Below are 21,261 nucleotides of genomic sequence, written 5' to 3' on the forward strand. Positions count from 1 at the left end.
GTAAGAGCAATTACCTCCAGGCTTCAAAATCCAACTGAGCTTGACTTTTGGAAATAAATTTGGCTAAGACTTCTTCCTCATTCTGTTGTATAAAGGTGTACATGAAATGATACTGACCTCTGCCAGAAACCCCAGGAATCCTATTCAGTGATGTACTTGTAACGGTCATGAAAGAATTAAAACAACACAGATGTGGATTACTGTGAAAAAGTAGGCAAAACACTAAATTCTCATTGTGTGGTTTTAATGTTGCAGATCCTTCAAAATTCTTTGGTATACCACAATAATTAAAGGGTTTAAGAACTTAAGATACTTAGAAAATAATAGCCCACAGTTGAATAACAAGAGTGGCCCTTTTTTATTTTTTAAAATTGAAATTAATGTAGATTGCCATGGAGAAAATAGGTTGAAATATTTAACAATTGACTGTTTTGTGCAGTTACAGCCCTGGAGATCAAAAACAGCAATGTAAGCAAGCAGATCTTTAAAGAATCATGCTTCAAGATATGTTTAATGTCACTGATTTGCTAGAAGAGAAATGCATTGTTTTTGATGCTATATAAAGAAGTTTTAATGGACTTGATGTTGGCAGTGAGAATCTACAACTTAGCATTAATAACTCAAGTTTGAAAATATTTGTTCATTGCTCTAGATTATGACTGTGTTCAAGAAATACTATTTTCAAACACTAGTTAATCATTTAAAATAAACTTTTAAAAACTCATTTATGACATCAATGCATATGACTGTTTATTACATTTTGCCTATAAAGAGTTGAGCTGTTTTATATACTCTTTATGGAAACTGCAGAGTCATAAATTAAAAGATGCAACTGTTTTGGATATTTTACTGGTGGTCCTGGGCTTTCCTGCCAGCAGTGCAGCTGTTTCAGGTTCCTCAGGATAACATATAAAAAGCTGTATGTACACTGCAAGTTTATGCTTGAATTGCCAAGCCAGAGATGGTATGACTCAACTTTCCCAGAAACAAGTTGTACCAAAATGTGATGAATTAAAACAGCTAGCTGCACAGTGGTTTGTATTCAATTATGAAAACCAGTTCTTCATTTCTGATAGTTGGCTTTGTAAGGTTGACACATTCTACTGTGGTACTTGAATTTTGCCTTGGGTAAACAGCCATTGGAGCTAAGAGTGTGTTTTGCGGGTCTGAGGAAAGGGAAAAGGGGGTGATACAACATTATCTGGCATGTGGATAAAACTTAGCTTGAAACTTGTATCAGGAATGGAAGATTTCACTTCCAAGATACCTGTAAAAATATTATTCACTTATTATTTGTGTGTTGTTATTTGTGTGATAGTTATTTCTCGGTGAAGAGAAATTGATTTTATGCTGTTCCAGGTTAATTTTTACTTTCTGAGGTGATTTAACACTTAACTTATTTCTCATGCATCAGAGTCCTAACAGTGAACATTTTATTTTATCTTGGAAGGTAATAAGCACATACTTTTATGGCCATGTATTAGGTTTGTTGAATTCCCATTTAAATCCTATGGGACCCATGCATCAGAGTCCTAACAGTGAACATTTTATTTTATCTTGGAAGGTAATAAGCACATACTTTTATGGCCATGTATTAGGTTTGTTGAATTCCCATTTAAATCCTATGGGACCCAAGGTTATATCAAGGGTTTGACGATGATTGTTTAATAACAGTGATCTCCAAAGTGGGATGCATACCATCAGGACATGTAAGATAGAATATAAGGAGAAAATATTAGAACATTAGAAAATATTAGAACATAGAAAATATTAGAATATTATCATTTAAATATTTTAATTTAATCCTTTAAATGTTTTAAACTTCATATATATATTTCATATTATACTTACTAATATATTATGTGTATATATACTATGAAAAGTGAAAGTGTTAGTAGCTCAGTAGTGTCTGACTTTTTGCAATGCCATGGACTGTAGCCCACCAGGCTTCTCTGTCCATGGAATTCTCCAAGCAAGAATACCAGAGTAGGCAGCCATTCCCTTCTCTAGGGGATCTTCCTGACCCAAGGATTGAACCTGGGTCTCCTGCATTGCAGGCAGATTCTTTACCATCTGAGCCACCAGTGGTGGGGTGGCGGGGGGCGGGGAGTGAAAGTGTTAGTCATTCAGTCATGTCCGACTCTTTGCAACCTCATGGACTGTAGCCCACCAGGCTCCTCTGTCCATGGGATTTCCCAGGCATGAATACTGGAGTGGGTTTCCATTTCCTTCTCCAGGGAATCTTCCCGGCCCAGAGATTTAACCTGGGTCTCCTGCTTTGCAAGCAAATTCTTTACCATCTGAGTCACCAGGGAAGCCCGTATATATACTATGATATATATTTAGCACTTAATATACTAATAGTATATTATTAATACTTTATGTGTATAATTTTAAACAAGTATACAAATTTGGGAGATGCATGCTGAAATATTTTTACTGCTATAAATATACTATCAAAAAAGTTTGGAGATTGTTGCTCAATAAATATTAACTTCCTTTCACCTTTCACTTTCCTCTTTTACCCATGGTGGAGAAGCACAGAATTGAGTTAACACCTTGATTTGTGGCAGTGTGAATAAATTATAGACAATTCCCGAAGCTTATGCTGTGTCTTACTTTGACCACTTTTTCTATTTGGTCTTTTATATTGCCATATATTTTTTAATCACACAAGTTTATTAAACATGGGTACAAATGAAAAACAGACTTGTTATTATGTTAGAAATAATAAGTTGCTCATGCATCAAGACTTTGACACACAGGAAGTCTGAATGAATGAGAATAGAAAAGTTTCCAAGTTATTAAAATGTTCTGGTACCTGATTTATTCATTTGCCATACCCATAATTCTAAAGTGGGTGAAGCTGCTTTACTTCCTGAGCCCTGAAGAAACAATGTGGTTTCTTAAACTAGGCATTAAAGCAAAGCTGGAAATATTTGTTTTCTGACAGTGCTGGTAGTCATGCTAACAAGTTTTCCCTCTTTAGCTAGGATTATCCCATTGTAAGGCCTGTTTGTATACCTTTATGAAAGCAGAAAGTTTTAATTGCTAAATAACATGTGTGTAACAGTCTTTTAAGATTTATTCAAGACTCTTCTGTATTTACTAATCGAGATATTCTTTTGAACTCAGGCTGTCTCAGAGATTTCTTAGATGTAGTTTTCTAAGATTTCCTTTTCTGTAAGGAGGGAGACAATATATTTTTGTAATTTTGAAGTAACTAGTATGTTCTCTCCCCTTTATCACTTGTTTGGGTTTTTTTTTTTCAGAACATATTTATTGTAAAATATTCACTATTTATGTAAAATTTTAGTAATACAGTAGTATCATGATGTACATTCATTTATTAAGTGTATGCCAGGAAGGATAGCAGCATTTAGGTACGCAAACAGTAGCCATCAAAATAAATTAGTTTGGAATATTGGGAATATGGAACGTTTTAATAGCAAGTATTATTTTTGAAGACTCCTTCAGAGCTGTTTTTAGATCTTAATGTAATTTGCTTTATAATTTAGAGCTGGTATGTTTCCTTTTAAAAGATAACAATGCATTTATAAAGTCTGAACATTTCAGTCCTAGAATTTGACTTTTGAATCAGTTTTACTGTTGCTTTTTAAAGTGTTACCAGTTTACATGTGCTTTCTATGTCAATGCCACACTTTGTGTTTTGTTGTAGGTATTTAAACCATGTCAGAGCTGCCTCTCCGCAGGACCTTGCTGGAGGCTATACTTCTTCTCTGGCTTGTCACAGAGCACTGCAGGATGCTTTCAGTGGGCTTTTCTGGCAGCCCAGTTAACCTTCATTTCTCCCCTATAAGATCTGGACCTTGGAGCCGAACCACAGAGCTAGCAAAAGTAAGGCAGACTTGTAAAATTATAGCCATGTGCAGCTGCATAACAACAGTCCTACCACTAGCAGCTGCATTAAAGTATTTATAGAGAGAAATTTTCAGAACTAAGCTGGGTAATATAGTGGATAAATATTTGTGGAAAAGATTTATTTTTTACTTATATTTTTCTGAGCGGGATTGAAGCCGTAAGCCTCATCTGATGGAAGATATGAATAATTCACCTATGTGAGTTTGAGGTTGACAGACTTGTAAAATCTTTTAAAAAATAAAGCTAGACTTTATATTAAGTTTTGTGGTTTTTCTCTTATTACAGTGTTTTACTTGAACACATTTAAAAATGCCATTTTGAATACGACATTTAGTGTTAATATCCAAGACTATTATTTCTTCTCATAAAATGTTCCATTTTTTTTTTCCCAATGTCTTCTTAATACTAGTCCAGACAAGTGGATATATTTCCTTCTACCAGCAGGTTGTGGCAAGTAAAACCTGACCTGTGATAATGTCACTCTTTCAATATTAAGGACTAAGTGCCTGTTTTGAGCAGTGAAAAGTGAGACAAACCTTGATCAGTGTGTTATAGTTCCCAGCTGTGAGCCTCACTTAGGATAAACCAGAGCAGAGTATTAACCTGCTTTAATGACAAATTCAAAGAAGTAAGTTAATAAAATTTAATACTTAAAAGGCACCTTTCACCTCAATGTGAGCTCATTTTATGATGAAACCTTGGAGACTGGAATGAATATTTTAAATGAAATTTCTCTATGAGTAAATTGCAGACCCCGGTGTAGTTTCTTTTGAAACTTCAAAGGCTTTGAGTACACCCAGAATGTTGCTTACAGAGTTTGGATGTGGATAAAATGGATATTTGTAGCATCTCAACCTTGTATGAGTCTGTTACCTACAAGTCTGAGTATAGGATATTGTTTCTCAAAGAAATTAAGGGATTTTCTATCACATCTCCATTACAACAGATGTTAGTTTTATGAGTGGAAAGTTATGTGAAACAAGATTTGTGGGTTACATTAGAGTAGAATATTCATATGTAACAGCACCATCTTATTTGACTAAGTAGGCATTAATTTCAGGAGTGCGTGTTCATCTTCACAACCCTTCTGTCTTTGATAATTGAGAAAATCAAAGCATCAAATAATTAAGTAGGCTAAAATCATACACACTAGCCAGAATTAGAACACAAGTGGGTTTTTTAAAAATCCAACTCTCGTTCTATCTATACTCTACTAGGTTGCATCCTATTTTTCATATCTATTGGCCAAAAAGTTCATTCTAGTTTTCCTGTACAATCTTACAGAAAAACCTGAACGAACTTTTCGGCCACTCCAGTATTAGGTTTTTCCCAATAGAGGATTAGAACTTTAAGTACAACACATAAATCTGTTCAAAGAATAGTGAGAACATTGGACTTGTGGTTAAGGATTTTCTGTACTCAGCTGCCAAAGTAAGGTATCCAGTCTTTAAAAAAGAAATACTATTATTTATTTTCAGTACCTTGTATGATGTATTTAAATAGAATGAATTAATTATTAGCAAAATATTTCAAAGGCTTTCAAAACTTTTTTTCTGAGCCTACTTTATTATTGTGGAAATTACCTGCACCTGATTTGGGCAATTAGTTAAATTCTACCACCTGGATATGTTGTAATTATTTTACCCTTACTATTGCCGTACTTTGTTCAACAGGCCAAATTTAAACATTGTTAACTGACCCTATTAGATCAAAGGGAATGGTGAAAGATAACCTAATGGCAACAATTTACTAAATAACAGTATTCTATATTGATGAAATTATCCTCTATCTTAGTGATTTGCTCTCCCAAGACAAAAGTGCGAACAAGTCTTTCATCTACATGAATTTCCTAAGTTTTACAACACTGGCACAGAAACAACTACTGAACATTAACCTACCTGTGAAGCACTGTGCCTCATGCTTTGTGAATAATCCTTGTAACAGTGCTAGTATTATTTCCCCATTTTGACAAACGGGGATGCTTTGGTTAAGTAACCTACTAAAGGTCAGTACATTTTAAAAGGAGCAGAGTTTGGGTTTGAACCCAAGTGGTTAAACTGCAGAGTCCATGTCCTAGGGATGACTGTCAGACTTATAAACAACAGCTGTGTAAAACCAAGTCTGAGTAGACAAACTTCTTAAGACTTTAAGGAAATTTTAAAGTTAAAAATTTAAAATTAAAATCTGTAAAATTAAGGAAACTTTACGGATCAAGTTCTTATATGGGATATAAGAGATATCAACTTAATAACCATGTTGATATCTTTAATAGAAGTTCTAAGGAATTCATTACATAGAACATGATTTGACTACTAACTGCACTCTTTTAAGCAGATAGTAATGGTATTGAATACATTTACATAGTAATTTGTAATGTATTATTATTTAGTATTCCTTACTTTCTTTCAATAAATATTTGATCTAAGCTTCTCGCTTTAGGCTGTCAACAGGTGACTTGGATAATCATTTCAAAATCTAAAGTGGCAGAAAACTTGTCAAAAAAATTAACAAAGTTAAAAATTCTATCTACTGAGTGTTCTGGCCATCATTTTCTAGTGGATTAACCAAGAATTCAGTTAATAGGTATCACATCCAAAAGGGGTGACTGAATGGATCTTACCACTTTACATGTATGAATAAGAACATCATTTGACCCACACTTAATATTTATAGCCTAGCACATGGACGTACAGTACTAGGAAAAAGTTCTTATTCCACTTGCAAATTTATTATCTGCATCTAGACCGGGAGAAGGCAAACTGTAGAACCTTGGCTGAATCCAGCTGCTTCCTGTCTCTGTATGCTCCATGAGCTAAACTTGGTGTCTGTATATTTTTAAGGCTGGAAAAAACCAAAGGAATAATATACTTTTTAACATATGAAAAGCATATGAATTTAAAATTTCAAATTTTCATAAATGTTTTTTTTGAAACAGTGTTTGAGTATTGTCTCCAGCTGCCTTTTGTCTACTATGGCAGAGTTGAGAAGCAGCAGAGACCTTATAGCTTGTGCATGAATGCTCAGTCATGTCCAACTCTTTGCAACCCCCTGGACGATAGCCTGCCAGGCTCCTCTGTCCATGGAATTTTCCAGGGAAGAATACTGGAATGGGTTGCTATGCCCAGAATACTGGAGTTAACTGCTTTTTGGGCTAAGAGGCAAAACTGAGGCCATTATGTAGATAAATGAGATAAAATTAATTGGCACAATTTTTTAAATTAACAAAATTCAAAATATAATTGAGTACATTTTTTTGTGGGCTTCCCAGGTGGCTCAGTGGTAAAGAATCTGCCTTCCAAGCAGGAGATGCCTGCCAAGCAGGAGACTTGGGTTTAATCCCTGGGTCTGGAAGAGCCCCTGGAGAAGGAAACAGCAGTTAACTCCAATATTCTTGCCTGGGGAATTCCATGGACAGAGAAGCTTGGCGGGCTACAGTCCATGAGGTCAAAAAGAGTATGGAGGAAGCTAAAACACTATTCAATCTAGTAGACTATTTCATCAGTCAGATAACGTTGGAACAAATCTTCCTGACTTTTGCTAATATTGATAAGGTCAAGAAATAAAGCTGCTATGAGATTCAAAAAAAAAAAAAAGAGTCAGACACAACTTAATGACTAAACAGCAGCAACAAATTTTTAATAGTGCTTTTGGGGGGAGGGAATTAGATTTACTTGGGGTTCTAAGCGTTCCATCATCAAAATGAATTGTAATTGGTCACCTGCTAATAGTTGTATTTAATGAGATTTTATATATTTCACCTTTAAAAAAGTCTTTTCAGACAGATACTGCCAGATATTGCAACATGTGATTTTAACTGAGCATATACATCACTTAGAAGGCTTTTCTTAATCCCCCCTTGGTATTTATCTTTTCACATGTCATTACAGTAAGACATTTATCACTTCCAATTGAAGATCAGATGAAAGTTCAGTTGTACTTAAATGGGTTCTGAACATGGAAATTTCTTTACATTTGCACCAAGGTTCCAAAAATGCTAAACTCAGAAAATACATCCACTAATATATGTGAGAATGGAAACCTTGTTCCTTAATTTTTGATAGATGAGAAATGTAGTCATTTCATATTATTGCAGTAAGTTTCACATTAGTTACTTTTGTCCTGTAATTGTGGTTGAAATATTTGAGAAATATTTACCAAGCCTTTAGCAACTAACTTCCAAAGACATTCAGTATTTTAGAAGTGTTTAAGGTTGGTTCTTAAGAAAAATTTCAGTCTTGGCCATGAACCCAAAAAATTGCAGTCAGACTTTACAGTTGCTAAGCAAATCAAACTTAGGTTAAGAATGTCAGGAAATTTGACTTCAATTTCAGACAAAATTGAAGGACTCTGAGGATGATTAAAGTCCATGAAAGCAAATGAAGTTTATCATTGACATTACTGGTTCATTAACAAATGATAGATTCAAGTATTTGCTGCAAGGTACTTGCTGGTGAATAATATAGTGAATAACTATAGGTTTTAAACATCTTACATTTTCATAAGCTTTTAAGTTTCTCCACTAGATCTTTTTTTTACCTCATACTTTCTTTTACCATCATTAGTTACAACAGATCAGATTTTGCTTCAGGTTTTACCAAATTCGTTTCCTCAGGTTCTTTCAAAGTATTCACCAATAGTTCCATGCAGAGGATTCAAAGAGGCTAATTCTTCAGTAACTTCAAACTCAGGATTGACACCTCAAATAAGCAAGAACTGAGCTGTATTAGAAACATCTATCAACTCATCAAGAGTAAACAACTACTTGGACTCATTTACCATTTTGACTATTGATGGTACTCCCAGTGTTCACAACTCTTTGAGCAACTGTTCTTGCCAAAAGGCTAACAGTCCTAAACAAAACTTCCTTTCTCTGGACACATTTCTTAAGACTGCTGCTTTCAAACAAACACAATTAACTCTCCATCAGTAAACAATTTTTCTTTCTTGACTTAATAAAAGTCACTTGGAGACTTACTTTGGTTGTAGCCTCACTTTCATTTTTTACTTTATAAGGAAATTCTACTGTGAATTTCCAGTTTAAATCTGTAATTTTTCTGACAGTTGCTTGCCTGTGACTTGGAAATACTGTGATGAGTAGTTCTTTTGGAAATGTCAAAGTATATTTTACTTTAGCTCAGTTATGAATGCTTTATCATCTAATTCAGTATCAAAAATGTTCATACTCTACTGTACTTTAAAAGCTCAACATGGATGTCCACTTTTCTTGTTTTGGAATGATAGATATACACTCATAATAGTAAAATAAAATGTTACAGCTTGGCAATATATGTGGCACTTAAAATGCTGTTGCGTTATAACCGTGTCACTGATTTGTACTGTGCTGAGCAGGAATGTGAAGTGATGAAAATCATATCCCATCTGTGTTGCAGCTAACTGCTCAGCTCTGGTGTTATTCCATGAGGGCAGCCATAGCCAGTATGTAAACAAATGAGCATAAAAAACAAGTTCCAATAAGACTTTATTTATGGGCACTGAAATTCAAATTTCATATAATTTTCATGTCACAAATTTTTTTTTTCCTAATCATTTAAAAGTGTAAAAAACATTCTCAGCTTACTTGCCGTACAACAGGTGGTGGACAAGATTTGGCCTGCTGGGCATAGTTTGCCTGTCTCTGATCTAAATAATCTCATTTGTTATTATTAATACTTCTATATTAATAGTAATAGTATAGGAGTACTTACATATAACTTAGCTATACTCTTCAACTAAGCATAACTGTAAAATGACTAGTGCATTCCTAGTTAGCATGCAGTTATCATACCTTCAAAAACTATTTTCCCAAGATCATATTTAAACATATTTATCTAGTAAGAGATTAGATATATATGATGATAAAATTATAAAACAAAATATATTTACTAGGCTTATTTAAATTTTAATTTGATAATTCCCAATTTATAGGACTGTGTTAGTTGCTCAGTCATGTCTGACTCTTTGTGACGCCATGGACTAAAGCCCACCAGGCACCTCTGCCCATGGGATTCTTCAGGCAAGAATACTGGAGTGGGTTGCCATTCCCTTCTCCAGGGGATCTTCCAGATGCAAGGATTGAACCTAGGTCTCCTGCACTGCAGGCAGATTCTTTACCATCTGAGCCACCAGGGAAGCCAGCGAGGGTAAAATAAAAGGGTTCAATACTAAAGTAACTGAATGCTAGTTCACTATCACAAAGGTCTAGCGGGGAGATGGAGAAAATATTTCCAATTAAGTGACTGGATCTATTTGTGTATTTTCTTCTTAAAGGTCTTTATCTATCCTCTGGCGTTTAAGAGGTGGATCTTCATGATTGTCTGTAACAAATCCAGAAAACCTATATTACATAAGATACTTAACATTTAAAAATAACTTTTAAAAAGCAAATAATATAGGCATTTTAAAGATTTTTAATGTACTCAACTTATGCATGAAATAGTAACATTTTTGTGGATTTATTATTTTGATGGAATAGCCGCCTACTAGACTGAACAGTGTGTCATAATAAAATCTGTAAAATTGTGAGAAATTAGTCACAGTTGAATGGCAAGGGGTCTTGAACTGAAATATCTAACTAGAATTAGTTTATTTCTAAGTTTAAAAAAGAATATAAAATATATATGTTGCCCAAGAAAGTTATCTTAAAAGTATTACAGCTTACATTTAATTTCCCAGAAATCACTCACCTCGATTTACGGTCTGGTTCTTGTAAAGTATAGCAGCAGGGATCCGAAAAGTGATGCATAACATTTCCTTGTTAGGGGCCACATTTCTTACTAGGTGAACTGAACTACATGCCTCCAAGGAGATGCCTAACACAGTTCCAGCTCGTTGCTGAACATCCTTAGCTGGATTAGCATCTTTGGAAAAGCTGTAACAGTGCACAATGGGAAGGAGTTCACTGCCACATGGCTGACCATCTAAGAGTGCTTTGAAAGCGCTGATAAACTCAATAGCCTTTGCTGGCAAATTCATGACAATGTGCACAGAGTGTTTTCTTTCTTTTGACAGTGGTCCCAGCTGCTGCATTAACTCTTCTCTGACTGGTCCTTGCAGGAAGTCTTTTCCATCCAAGTTAAAGACTTTTACTTTTTGGTCCACTTTATTTAATTTACAATTGTGCAGTAGCCATTTATGGGATTCAGGATTGAGATCATTAGCAAACACAGTGCAGTTTTTCTTCGCTGCTGGAATGGCAAAGGGCCCAACCCCAGCAAAAACATCAAATAGGACATCCCCAGGTTTGAGAAGTTCTGTGATACGGCTGTGTTCTGTGGAGAGACGAGGATTCCAATAGACTTTTGAAAAATCAAATTCATAGGTGTAATTGTTTTCTCGAACCTGAAAAAAGTATTATGCTTTTGGTTAAACTGCTTAAATTCCAGCCACTGATATTGGATAGATGCATTCACACATACACACATTTAAATTTACTACTATTAAGAGCAAATTACAGTGCGTTTAAAGGCATTTAAATTAGAAGTCTGGTGTTTATGCTAAACTTGAGGGTAGTTACTATCTTGCATTAGATGTTTTCATGAGAAAAGTCATCTCTTCAAAACCCAAATAGCTCTCCATCTCATCCTAATGGACCATAAAATGGCTCCCCGATCACACTAGATATTTTTCAGATAGGCCAACTGACTGGCTTAATTATATTATCTCCTGTCACCTGATAGGAAAAAGCCTTTAGGGTGAAACAACACACTACATCTGTCTTCATGGTGGGTAGCTAAATTGCAGACAGCTCTTCCACACAGCAAACATGCTTTCCTTCCTTAGTTTTCAGTTTGGCAAAATAGATGCATCATGTGTCAGTGAATTTCAAGGTACTTCATTATGTTTTTAGACAGTTACTTGGACTTTGCAGGTCTCATGTCTATAAATAGAGCCAGTGTATAGAATAAATCATTCCCCTGTTTTTGCCTTTCCCAAATTTCAGTTTTCATGGATAAACTAAATATATACAGTGAAGCTAAGTCTTGAATAAAATTAAAACTTTATAGCATTTCTTTGGGGACTATCATAAACATGATAGAAAATAGAAAACAAAATTAAAACTACAATTGTGAAATGTGACCTCACCTATCATCTTAAGCCCCTTATTTTAACAGACGAAGAATCAATGGCCAGAAAGTTCCTAAGTTTTATAAATCTAATAGAGACATCTATATTTTCTCTTCATGGACCTTAATTCCAAATTTGTACATATTTTTTCCTCCTGACCACATCAAATGCTTTGATCATATTATTAAGTTTCAAGAGTTTGAAATATTTCTTCATGATTCTGCCAACTAAGAGTCAATCTAGGTATATAACCTGGATGGCTTAAATGTGTCTTGGGATGCTTTTCCTGAAATCTCCTTCCTGCTTGTCTTTTAAGCTCTTTATGTGAGTCACAGATCTAGATCTAGATTAAATGATGCTAAGTATCCCTTTGGTTTTACTCATGCTATCTTTGATACCTCGTTCCCTTAGTTAAGCATTGTTTTCGGGAGATCCACTTTAGCAATGTTTTAAAATACTACTTAAATGTTGCATGAGCTCTTAAATTTAAATCTGACTGTGTTTGGAGCAAAGAAATTATACTGAGTTTTCACATTTATTTGAGAGTATATATACTAAGCATAAAGTATGTCCTGAGAACAAATTTTAGTTGACTTGGGAAGTCAATCACAAGGCATTTATAAAATTACAGATGTTTCTCAGTTTACAGAAGTTTACATCTTCTTTCTAAGAAGAATGATACTACCTGACACTCTGAGGTTCACTACCAAGTAAAGAACATGCACAATGTTCACTTTGGGTGTGCCTGAAGTTTAGTATGTCTTAGTGTCAGCTGATTAGTTAAGCACAGTTATTATCAAAGGAGTCACATCCAAATCTTGCTTGCCAAAATTGACCTCATTCATTGTACACAAGCAGGTAGTGGAGGTTTGGTATACAGGGCAAGACTAAGTAAGCATGGACTCTGGAGTCAGAACCTGACTCAAAACCCCTCTGCGCAGTCATGCCTTCTTACTTCCTGTGCGTAAAGAGAGTATTAATAACAACAACCATTATTTTGTGGGTCTCTCAGGATTTGTTTAACCTGTTTCTTAGCTTGGGTACAAAATTTCACATAATGTTAACATGTAATTATCTAAGGCTTTAGCTTAAAAACAGTTTATTACATCCAACACTACAGAGGGTTTGGGGGGGTGGAAGATGAGAAAATGGTTTATACCAGGAATCTATTCCTATATATTTTAAGTTATTTTTTCTTTGAAATAGGTTTTATTTTTCTTATAGAAGAAATATGTGCTCAGTAGAAAAGTATAAAGATAACAAAGGTCACCAGAAGCTATACCAAATGAAAATATGCTCACTGTTAACGTTCTGATGTATATGCATATTTACGTATTTAAAATCATCATAGCTAAAATGGAACTCAATTATGTATACTGTTCTACAGTTTATTTTTTGTCACTTGGCTTGTCAGTGGACAGTTTACTTTCAGTATGGAGCAATACTGCATAGGAACCTTGAATGTTAGGTCCATGAATCAAGGCAAATTGGAAGTGGTCAAACAGGAGATGGCAGAGTGAACGTCAACATTTTAGGAATCAGCAAACTAAAGTGGACTAGAATGGGTGAATTTAACTCAGATGACTACTACTGTGGGCAAGAATCCCTTAGAAGAAATGGAGTCGCCATCATAGTCGACAAAAGCCTGAAATGCAGTACTTGGATGTAGTCTCAAAAACAACAGAATGATCTCTGTTTGTTTCCAAGGCAAACCATTTAATATCACGGTAATCCAAGTCTATGCCCTGACCAGTAATGCTGAAGAAGTTGAAGTTGAATGGTTCTATGAAGACCTACAAGACCTTCTAGAATTAACACCCAAAAGAGATGTCCTTTCCATTATAGGTGACTGGAAGTCAAGAAACACCTGGAGTAACAGACAAATTTGGCCTTGGAGTACAGAATGAAGCAGGGCAAAGGCTAATAGAGTTCTGCCAAGAGAATGCACTGGTCACAGCAAACACCCTCTTCCAACAACTCAAGAGAAGACTGTACACATGGACATCACCAGATGGTCAACACTGAAATCAGATTGATTATATCCTTTGCAGCCAAAGATGGAGAAGCTCTATACAGTCAGCAAAACCAAGACCAGGAGCTAACTGTGGCTCACATCATGAACTCCTTATTGAAAAATTCAGACTTAAATTGAAGAAAATAGGGAAAACCACCAGACTATTCAGGTATGACCTAAATCAAATCCCTTACAATTATACATTGGAAGTGACAAATAGATTAAAGGGATTAGATCTGATAGATAGAGTACCTAAAGAACTATGGACGGAGGTTCATGACATTGTACAGTAGGCAGTGATCAAGACCATCCCCAGGAAAAAGGAATGCAAAAAGGCAAAATGGGTGTCTGAGGAGGCCTTACAAATAGCTGTGAAAAGAAGAGAAGCGAAAGGCCAAGGAGAAAAGGAAAGATATCCCCATTTGAACGCAGAGTTCCAAGGAAGAGCAAGGAGAGATAAGAAAGCCTTCCTCAGTGATCAGTGCAAAGAAATAGAGGAAAACAATAGAATGGGAAAGACTAGAGATCTCATCAAGAAAATTAGAGATACCAAGGGAACATTTCATGCAAAGATGGGTACAATAAAGGACAGAAGTGGTATGGACCTAACAGAAGCAGAAGATATTAAGAGGTGGCAAGAATACACAGAAGAACTATACAAAAAAGATCTTCATGACCCAAATAACCATGATGGTGTGATCACTCACCTAGAGCCAGATGTGAAGAACTGACTCATTTGAAAAGACCCTGATGCTGGAAATGATTGAAGGCAGTAGGAGAAGGGGACAACAGAGGATGAGATGGTTGGATGGCATCACCGACTCAATGGACATGAGTTTGAGTAAGCTCCAGGAGTTGGTGATGGACAGGGAAGCCTGGTGTACTGCAGTCCATGTGGTCACAAAGAGTCGGACACGACTGAGCAACTGAACTGAACTAATGGAGCTAAATAATCTTCAGTGATGGAGTATTCCATTGTATTATTATCCTAAAATTTAATCATCTAAATATCTACTGATATTTAGATTGTTTCCATTCCATGTTTATTTATTTATTATTATAAAAATGATGTAGGTGGTCTAGTGGTTAAAATTCCATACTTCCACTGCGGGGAGGACATGGGTTCAATCCCTGGTTGGGTACATCATTACAATTTTGTCCAGTTATATTCTTGAGATACTTCCTATAAATGGAGTGCTATATCAAAGGATGTATTTATTCAAAATTGCAATATATTACCATACACTCTTCCTGACTGTATCAAATTTGCTGTCCCATCAATAATATATGTAAATGCTTACATTCTCACATGCTCATCAATACTGGGTATTATATTTTCTTAATCTGTTATCTATTCTGATTTCAAATGTTAATCTTGATACACACTGTATTAGGAGACAATAAAATAGTCCATACCTTGGTCATCATATTCTCCTCTCCAGACAGTACTTCCATTTGGAAATTTCGGTAGGTATTATCAATATTATTGATTTTATTTACTGCTGAGGTGATTCCTGGATTTTTGTCAATCATAACTTGGCCTAAAAGCACAGAAATCATGATAAATACTGCCTTCTGGTTGCAAAATAAAAGCTAAAATTGCAAATATGAAATGGATGTGAACTATATTTTCTTCTGGTTTATAGACAAAAACCGCATCTACTGTGTGTGCATGCATGCTAAGTGGCTTCAGTCATGTCTGACACTTGCAACCGTATGGAACATAGCCCACCAGGCTCCTCTGTCCATGGGATTCTCTAGGCAAGAATACTGGAGTACGTTGCCATGCCCTCCTTCAGGGGATCTTTTCCGACCCAGGGATAGAACCCAGGTCTCTTATGTCTTCTGCATTGACAGATGGGTTCTTTACCACTAGCACCACCTGGGAAGCTGATGTGTGTAGAGGAATGCAGTTCTAAAAATTCAACAGATTACTAAAGTTAATTTCTGACAGCCCTATGCAAACACACAAAAAATGTGGGGGTACATTTATAAAGTAAAATTTTGAGGAACTTGTTCTGTCTAATATTTTTCCATGTCTTTTACTTAGACTTCTCAAATGTATCAATGCAACAGTAAGCAAACAGGTAGACCCAGGGAACTGGTTAAAAAATAGAAGAAAAATTAAGGACTATGGAAACAAATGGTCTCAGAAAAACACTAGCCTGTCCCCACTGGCCTCAAACCAAATGTTTGCTTTGTTGTGTATTTAAAATAGATACTTCCACTTTGGAAATGCATACCAGCAAAATAATGTTTTCAAATAAAAGAAACATTGATTCTTTAGTCTTCTCTAAATAAAATGTTTATTTACTTAAATTGTTCTTTATGTCAAATATTTTCCAGAGCACAAAAAGCTACAAAGGTAAAAGACATTGGCAATGGTATGTTGATGCCCTATAATCAAAGTCTGCATTTTTGTCAGCACTTCACAAAAAATTTACAAGAATCTATATGCTATCTCATTGTACAAAGAAAGATAAGTTGATTTGTAAGTAAGTGTAAAGTACTCCATAATACAAATACAACAGAGGACGACAGAGGATGAGATGGTTGGATGGCATCACCGACTCGATGGAAATGAGTTTGAGCAAGCTCCAGGAGTTGGTGATGGACAGGGAAGCCTGGTGTGCTGCAGTCCATCGGGTTGCAAAGAGTTGGACACGACTGAGTGACTGAACTGATAATACAAATATGCTTAAATACCAACTGGAATTTGTCTAATTTCTGATAATTAGATACCTAATTTTGAATATGATATGTCAAACTATTGTCAATCATTATTTTATCTTGTTCTGCTTCAGGTATCAGAACTCAATTTTTAAGGTACAGAAGTTAGTTTGAAATGAAGAATAAAAAAAAAAAAAACATTCTAAAGGTTTATAGTAAAAGCTTTAAAATTACTTCTGTATGAAAATGTTTCATTTTCAATCTGTGAGTGCCCTTTTATGACAGCGAGTTTATAAAATAAGAGTGCTAAAAGAATGTTCAGTTAGGACAGGGAGTGATTCAACGGAAAGCCTAGACTTGACATTTGTACCAGATCATAATTATAAGGCTTTGCTTAAGTATTTATTATGTTATCACTATGCATTATTAGCCCCTTTCATCAATAAAAGCAAAGTAAATGCATAACAGCACATCTCTGAAATTCTACCCATGCAAAACACTGAGCACTACATTTTAAAGCTGAAAATAATTCCCAGAAGTTCTGACAATTACTCTGTATTAAAAATGTTAATCTGGAGAATGCATGACATTAAATATTTATATAAGGACAAGAACGATTTTGATTAGCCTTCTACTTCTTTCTTAGTCCAAAGAATAAAAGACTCATGCTTCAACTCTGGGCTACAGAGTTGTTTCTAAAAAGCTGCTGCTGCTGCTAAGTCCCTTCAGTTGTGTCCGACTCTGTGTGACCGCACAGATGGCAGCCCACCAGGCTCCCCCGTCCCTGGGTTTCTCCAGGCAAGAATGCTGGAGTGGGTTGCCATTTCCTTCTCCAGTGCATGAAAGTGAAAAGTGAAAGTGAAGTCTCTCAGTCGTGTCCGACTCTTAGCGACCCCATGGACTGTAGCCTACCAGGCTCCTCTGTCCATGGGATTTTCCAGGCAAGAGTACTGGAGTGGAGTGTCTAAAAAGCTAGGAGTACTAAAAAACAAAGTATGGTGCCTACCATACAGAAGAGGCTCAATTAACTGAATCAATGAAAGCATGAGTAAACACTGTCTTGCCCTTTTGACTATGAAACACTCAAATTTATGAAACCTAGCATTCAACATAGTCCCGAAGGACTAATAAGTTCTGGATACCAAAATGATAAGTTGCCAAAGAATTCTGCCAAAGCAAGTGATTGAAGTTAATCCTTATGAATTGTAAACACAAAAGCTTGAACTGATATTTAGAGCTTGCTATGACTCTGGGAGGGCTTCCCTGGTGGCTCAGTGGTAAAGAGTTCACCTGCCAATGTAGGAAATGTGGGTTCGACCCCTGGGTCAGGAAGATCCCCTGATTAAGGAAATGGCAATCCATTCTAGTACTTTTGCCTGGGAAATCCCATGAGCTGGGGAGCCTGGTGGGCTACAGTCAATGGTGTCTCTAAGAGTCAAACACGACTTAGCAACTAAACAGCAACAACAAACGACTCTGGGAAGGCTATTCCAAAGTGGCCCTCAAAGGAGTGTATGTAGCTCAAGATCCTGCTTAAAATTAAAATGATAAAATGTCCCATTTCTATAACTAGGCATTTAAATTTTTTAAACTAAAATTAGAACTCGCTAATTGGTTTCTAATATGTGACTATTACTAAGACACACCTACCAATTAAATGCTTGTAAGGTAGTTGATGATCTCGAAGGTTCAGGTGAGCAATATGTCCAACTCTGCTAAACCCTGAGGTCACATCTTGACCTTCAGGAAGCACAGCTCTCAAGATTTCTTCTGACTTAAAGTTTTCATAAGTTAGTTCCAGATTATATTTCGATATCTGTGGATTGACATTCAGCTGCTTTAAAATACTGAGTTCTTCTTTCTCAAAGGAATCAACGGTAAACATTTTATAGGGATCCAACATAATTAGTCTACCTTCTTCATCTTCTGGATCTTCAATCACACGTTTTATGCCTGGACGCTGCAGTGCTGCCCTTTTAAGGGATCGCATCAGTTTATTGACTATTTCTTTCCTCACTTTAAGCACTGGGATGGTGACTGTCTTTTTAAAAGCTGTTCTATCAAGTTCTGTCATTCCTCGAACATCAGAAGGTGGGGAAAACAATTCAGAGACTCTGTGATTTGTTTCTATTTCAGGCATGGTTGAGAATCTTTTTCTTTGATCCAGCAAGAAAATGACAGGTGCTCTGCTAAACTTCTGTATCAGCGATGCCCAAGGTAGTAGAATCAGTGATGCTGACTCAGTTATTCTACAACTTTCCACTTTGAGAAATCTTCTTGAGAATCCAAATTGTTTCAATAAGCTCCTAAAAATAAAGCATTCCATTAAAAGAAATACCATAAAGCTACAAACTAGCTTAACATGTTCACAAGTCTTAATAAAAATTTTGTTTCAAATAACCTGCTAAATGCCAAAGATTAAAACTTTTAGTGGTATGTGGGAAGTGTAATATTAATAACTTTTCCAGGATAGGATGACTTTTATTAGTAGTAAATAATAAATCTGTATACTTCGAGTCCACCTGCGGCCTGGACTAGGGTTTAGTGATCCATCACTCTCGCGATAGTCAACAAACCTCCCCACCCACAATTTTCTACAGAACATTTTGGGACTGGAAGACCGGAATTTAAGTTAAAGGATCATCTCTAAACGAAATGGTCACTAATAATTTTACCAGTGTCAATATTTAAAAGGATATTCTTATGGAAGCTCATTGGGTCAGATGTTGCGCTGAACACTTTACTCACAGTAACAGCCTTGGGAGGTGTGTGGTGTTGCATTCTCTTTTCTGCAAAGGTGTAAACTAAGAAATAGGTTAATTGACCCAAAATCCCGTTGCTATAAATCGTTGAGCAAGGATTAAAATCCAGGGCCTGCGTTCTTAATCTATTTCTATGTTGTCTTTGATGTTTTACTGCCACAAGTCCTACCTATGAGTAGAGGTTTCAGTAGTTCTAGGATGGGAACTTTGCTGAGTGTTACATGCACATCCCATTAATATCGGTTTTTCGTTTTGCCTTCCGGAATACCGGAGAAGTAACTGAAGTAACTGTTAAGAAAGGGCCCTGCCTAGGAACCCTGTCAAGCAACTGTCAAAAAGCTGACAGGGTTCAAACTGGGTTTAGCAGTTAACCAGATGTGTGATCTTGGGTAAATTACTTAAAGTGAATCTCGGCTTTCCACAAGTAAGATGTGGCTAAAGGTTCTATCGGAAAGTTCTGAAGAGATGAAACACCCCTCACTTCCCCGTACTCGGGCCTAGGCTCTGCACCGGGCGGTGGGCGACTTCACGTTTCAGCGCCCAGACAGCGCGAGGCGGAGAGCCGCCGAGCCGACCGGTACCGCCACCGGACCCTCAGCCCCTTCGTATCGAGGGCACCACGGCCGCCACCTCACCAGCGTCACCATCCCATTTCCCGGGGTCGCCACGCAGCTGGCTCCAAGACCAGACCCTCACCTCATGCTCCGGTGCAGCTCGGAAACGTGTCTTCTGCGGGTGGGCGGGCCCTCGATGACACCATCAAGGTTCGCCGCCGAGAGGCGAGCGTCACCAGATCACGTCGATCCCTCTTTTCGTCCCGGCCCTGGTGAGGTACGGGAACCCGGAAGGGCCGGAAACGTGGGCCCGCCTCCAGCGCGACGGCAGGCGGGAGGGCAGGGGTGGCAGCTAGTGGATGGGCTGGGCAGTCGACCGGCGAGCAGCATGGAGGTCCCAGCGGGGGTCATCAACGCCGAGCCCGGCTGGGTGGTCTCTCCTCAGGAGCCCGAAGAGGCGGAGGCGGAAGAGTCTAGCCCGTTGCTTAGCAACGTAAGTTTGCTCCGCGGGCTCCGCGTTCTGAAGTGACTGCCAAATAAGACCGGGGGGAAAAGGGGGATGGCAAGGGGAGAGGGGAGAAGCTTAGCACCTGGGGCCCAAAGGCAGCAGCTGAGATTTCGAGGAGATCTGGCGGAGTTCATCAGTGAGATAGGAGCCTACCTGTCCTAGAAAGAAAAGCTGAAGCTGCAGGCTCAGGTGGAAGAGACGCAGCAGCAGGTGGAGGCAGGGGACCCCACTAGGGGAGCAGCCGCACGCTTATGCAACTCACTGCTCTCAGTATCTTTGTCGGCTTCTCGTTTTTTTCCACCAGTCTTGTGAGCTTTTTGCAAGAGTCACAAGATTTTGCTTTTCTCAGCTTAGTCATTGGGGACCTGTAAACATCTTATTACAGATATACTTAACCGTGAAGGAGGGTAGGTGGCCTGGTAATAAGTACTTAGCACTTCCCTGACCCTAAAGCCTGTGCAGTGGGCACTTCGGCCCTTTAACTTAAGTCCCGTGACAGTAACAGTTTCTACGACTTTATTCCCAAATGCTATTTTAGGGCAGAGTGTTTTCAAGGCGTATCCTCCCCAGAGCAACGTGAATTGCTTCTATTTACAAATTCGTCATTGCATGGCATTCCCTGCCCATCTTTTCAGTTGGGCAGACTTAATTCACTAAGTGTATAAATAGAGATTAGTTTTGCAATCCTAGTAATTGGGGAGCAACAGTTGTCTAAAGCAACCTCAAGCTGACTCAGGGATTCTTCAGTTATCACGTGAGCTTGAGGCCATCTGCCTGCTCCCTGTCCCCACCCCATTTTACCCTATC

The 21,261-nt window shown here is 37.3% G+C and overlaps 3 protein-coding genes across 7 annotated transcripts in view; 2 read left to right on the forward strand and 1 right to left on the reverse strand.

Moving 5' to 3' along the window:
• The window catches only part of MNAT1 (MNAT1 component of CDK activating kinase), a 198,328-nt gene extending 194,187 nt beyond the window's left edge, over positions 1-4,141 (forward strand). For 2 of the 5 annotated variants that reach the window (XM_065940109.1, XM_065940111.1), the window contains one exon: positions 3,680-4,141. In XM_065940109.1, the coding sequence (XP_065796181.1) occupies positions 3,680-3,800 (121 nt within the window). In that variant the 3' untranslated portion in view covers positions 3,801-4,141. Of the gene's footprint in view, positions 1-439; positions 580-3,679 lie in introns of those variants that run through there. The other 3 variants (XR_010663875.1, XR_010663876.1, XM_065940110.1) reach the window with 3 other exon arrangements.
• A 3,413-nt stretch (positions 4,142-7,554) lies between these two features.
• TRMT5 (tRNA methyltransferase 5) lies at positions 7,555-20,224 on the reverse strand. Its single transcript, XM_065941900.1, has 5 exons — positions 20,089-20,224; positions 18,281-18,936; positions 15,377-15,501; positions 10,566-11,220; positions 7,555-10,196 (listed from the first exon to the last, which is right to left on the reverse strand). Exons 1-5 carry the CDS (start codon positions 20,091-20,093, stop codon positions 10,144-10,146), a joined length of 1,494 nt encoding a protein of 497 aa, XP_065797972.1. The 5' UTR covers positions 20,094-20,224; the 3' UTR covers positions 7,555-10,143.
• SLC38A6 (solute carrier family 38 member 6) overlaps positions 20,128-21,261 on the forward strand; it is a 69,052-nt gene continuing 67,918 nt past the window's right edge. Inside the window, exon 1 of the mRNA XM_065941899.1 lies at positions 20,128-20,439. Coding sequence (XP_065797971.1) covers positions 20,143-20,439 — 297 coding nt within the window. The 5' untranslated portion in view covers positions 20,128-20,142. The remainder of the gene's footprint in view (positions 20,440-21,261) is intronic.

Source organism: Muntiacus reevesi, chromosome 7, assembly GCF_963930625.1.
Source record: "Muntiacus reevesi chromosome 7, mMunRee1.1, whole genome shotgun sequence".
NCBI lineage: Eukaryota > Metazoa > Chordata > Mammalia > Artiodactyla > Cervidae > Muntiacus > Muntiacus reevesi.

Bases quoted from the DNA above. Each gene is read 5' to 3' on its own strand.
- TRMT5 (XM_065941900.1), bottom strand. The intron at 11,221-15,376 runs GTATGGACTATT...TACTTTTTTCAG, and splicing joins AGGAGAATATGATGACCAAG to GTTCGAGAAAACAATTACAC. The intron at 10,197-10,565 runs GTGAGTGATTTC...GATTTGTTACAG, and splicing joins GAACCAGACCGTAAATCGAG to ACAATCATGAAGATCCACCT.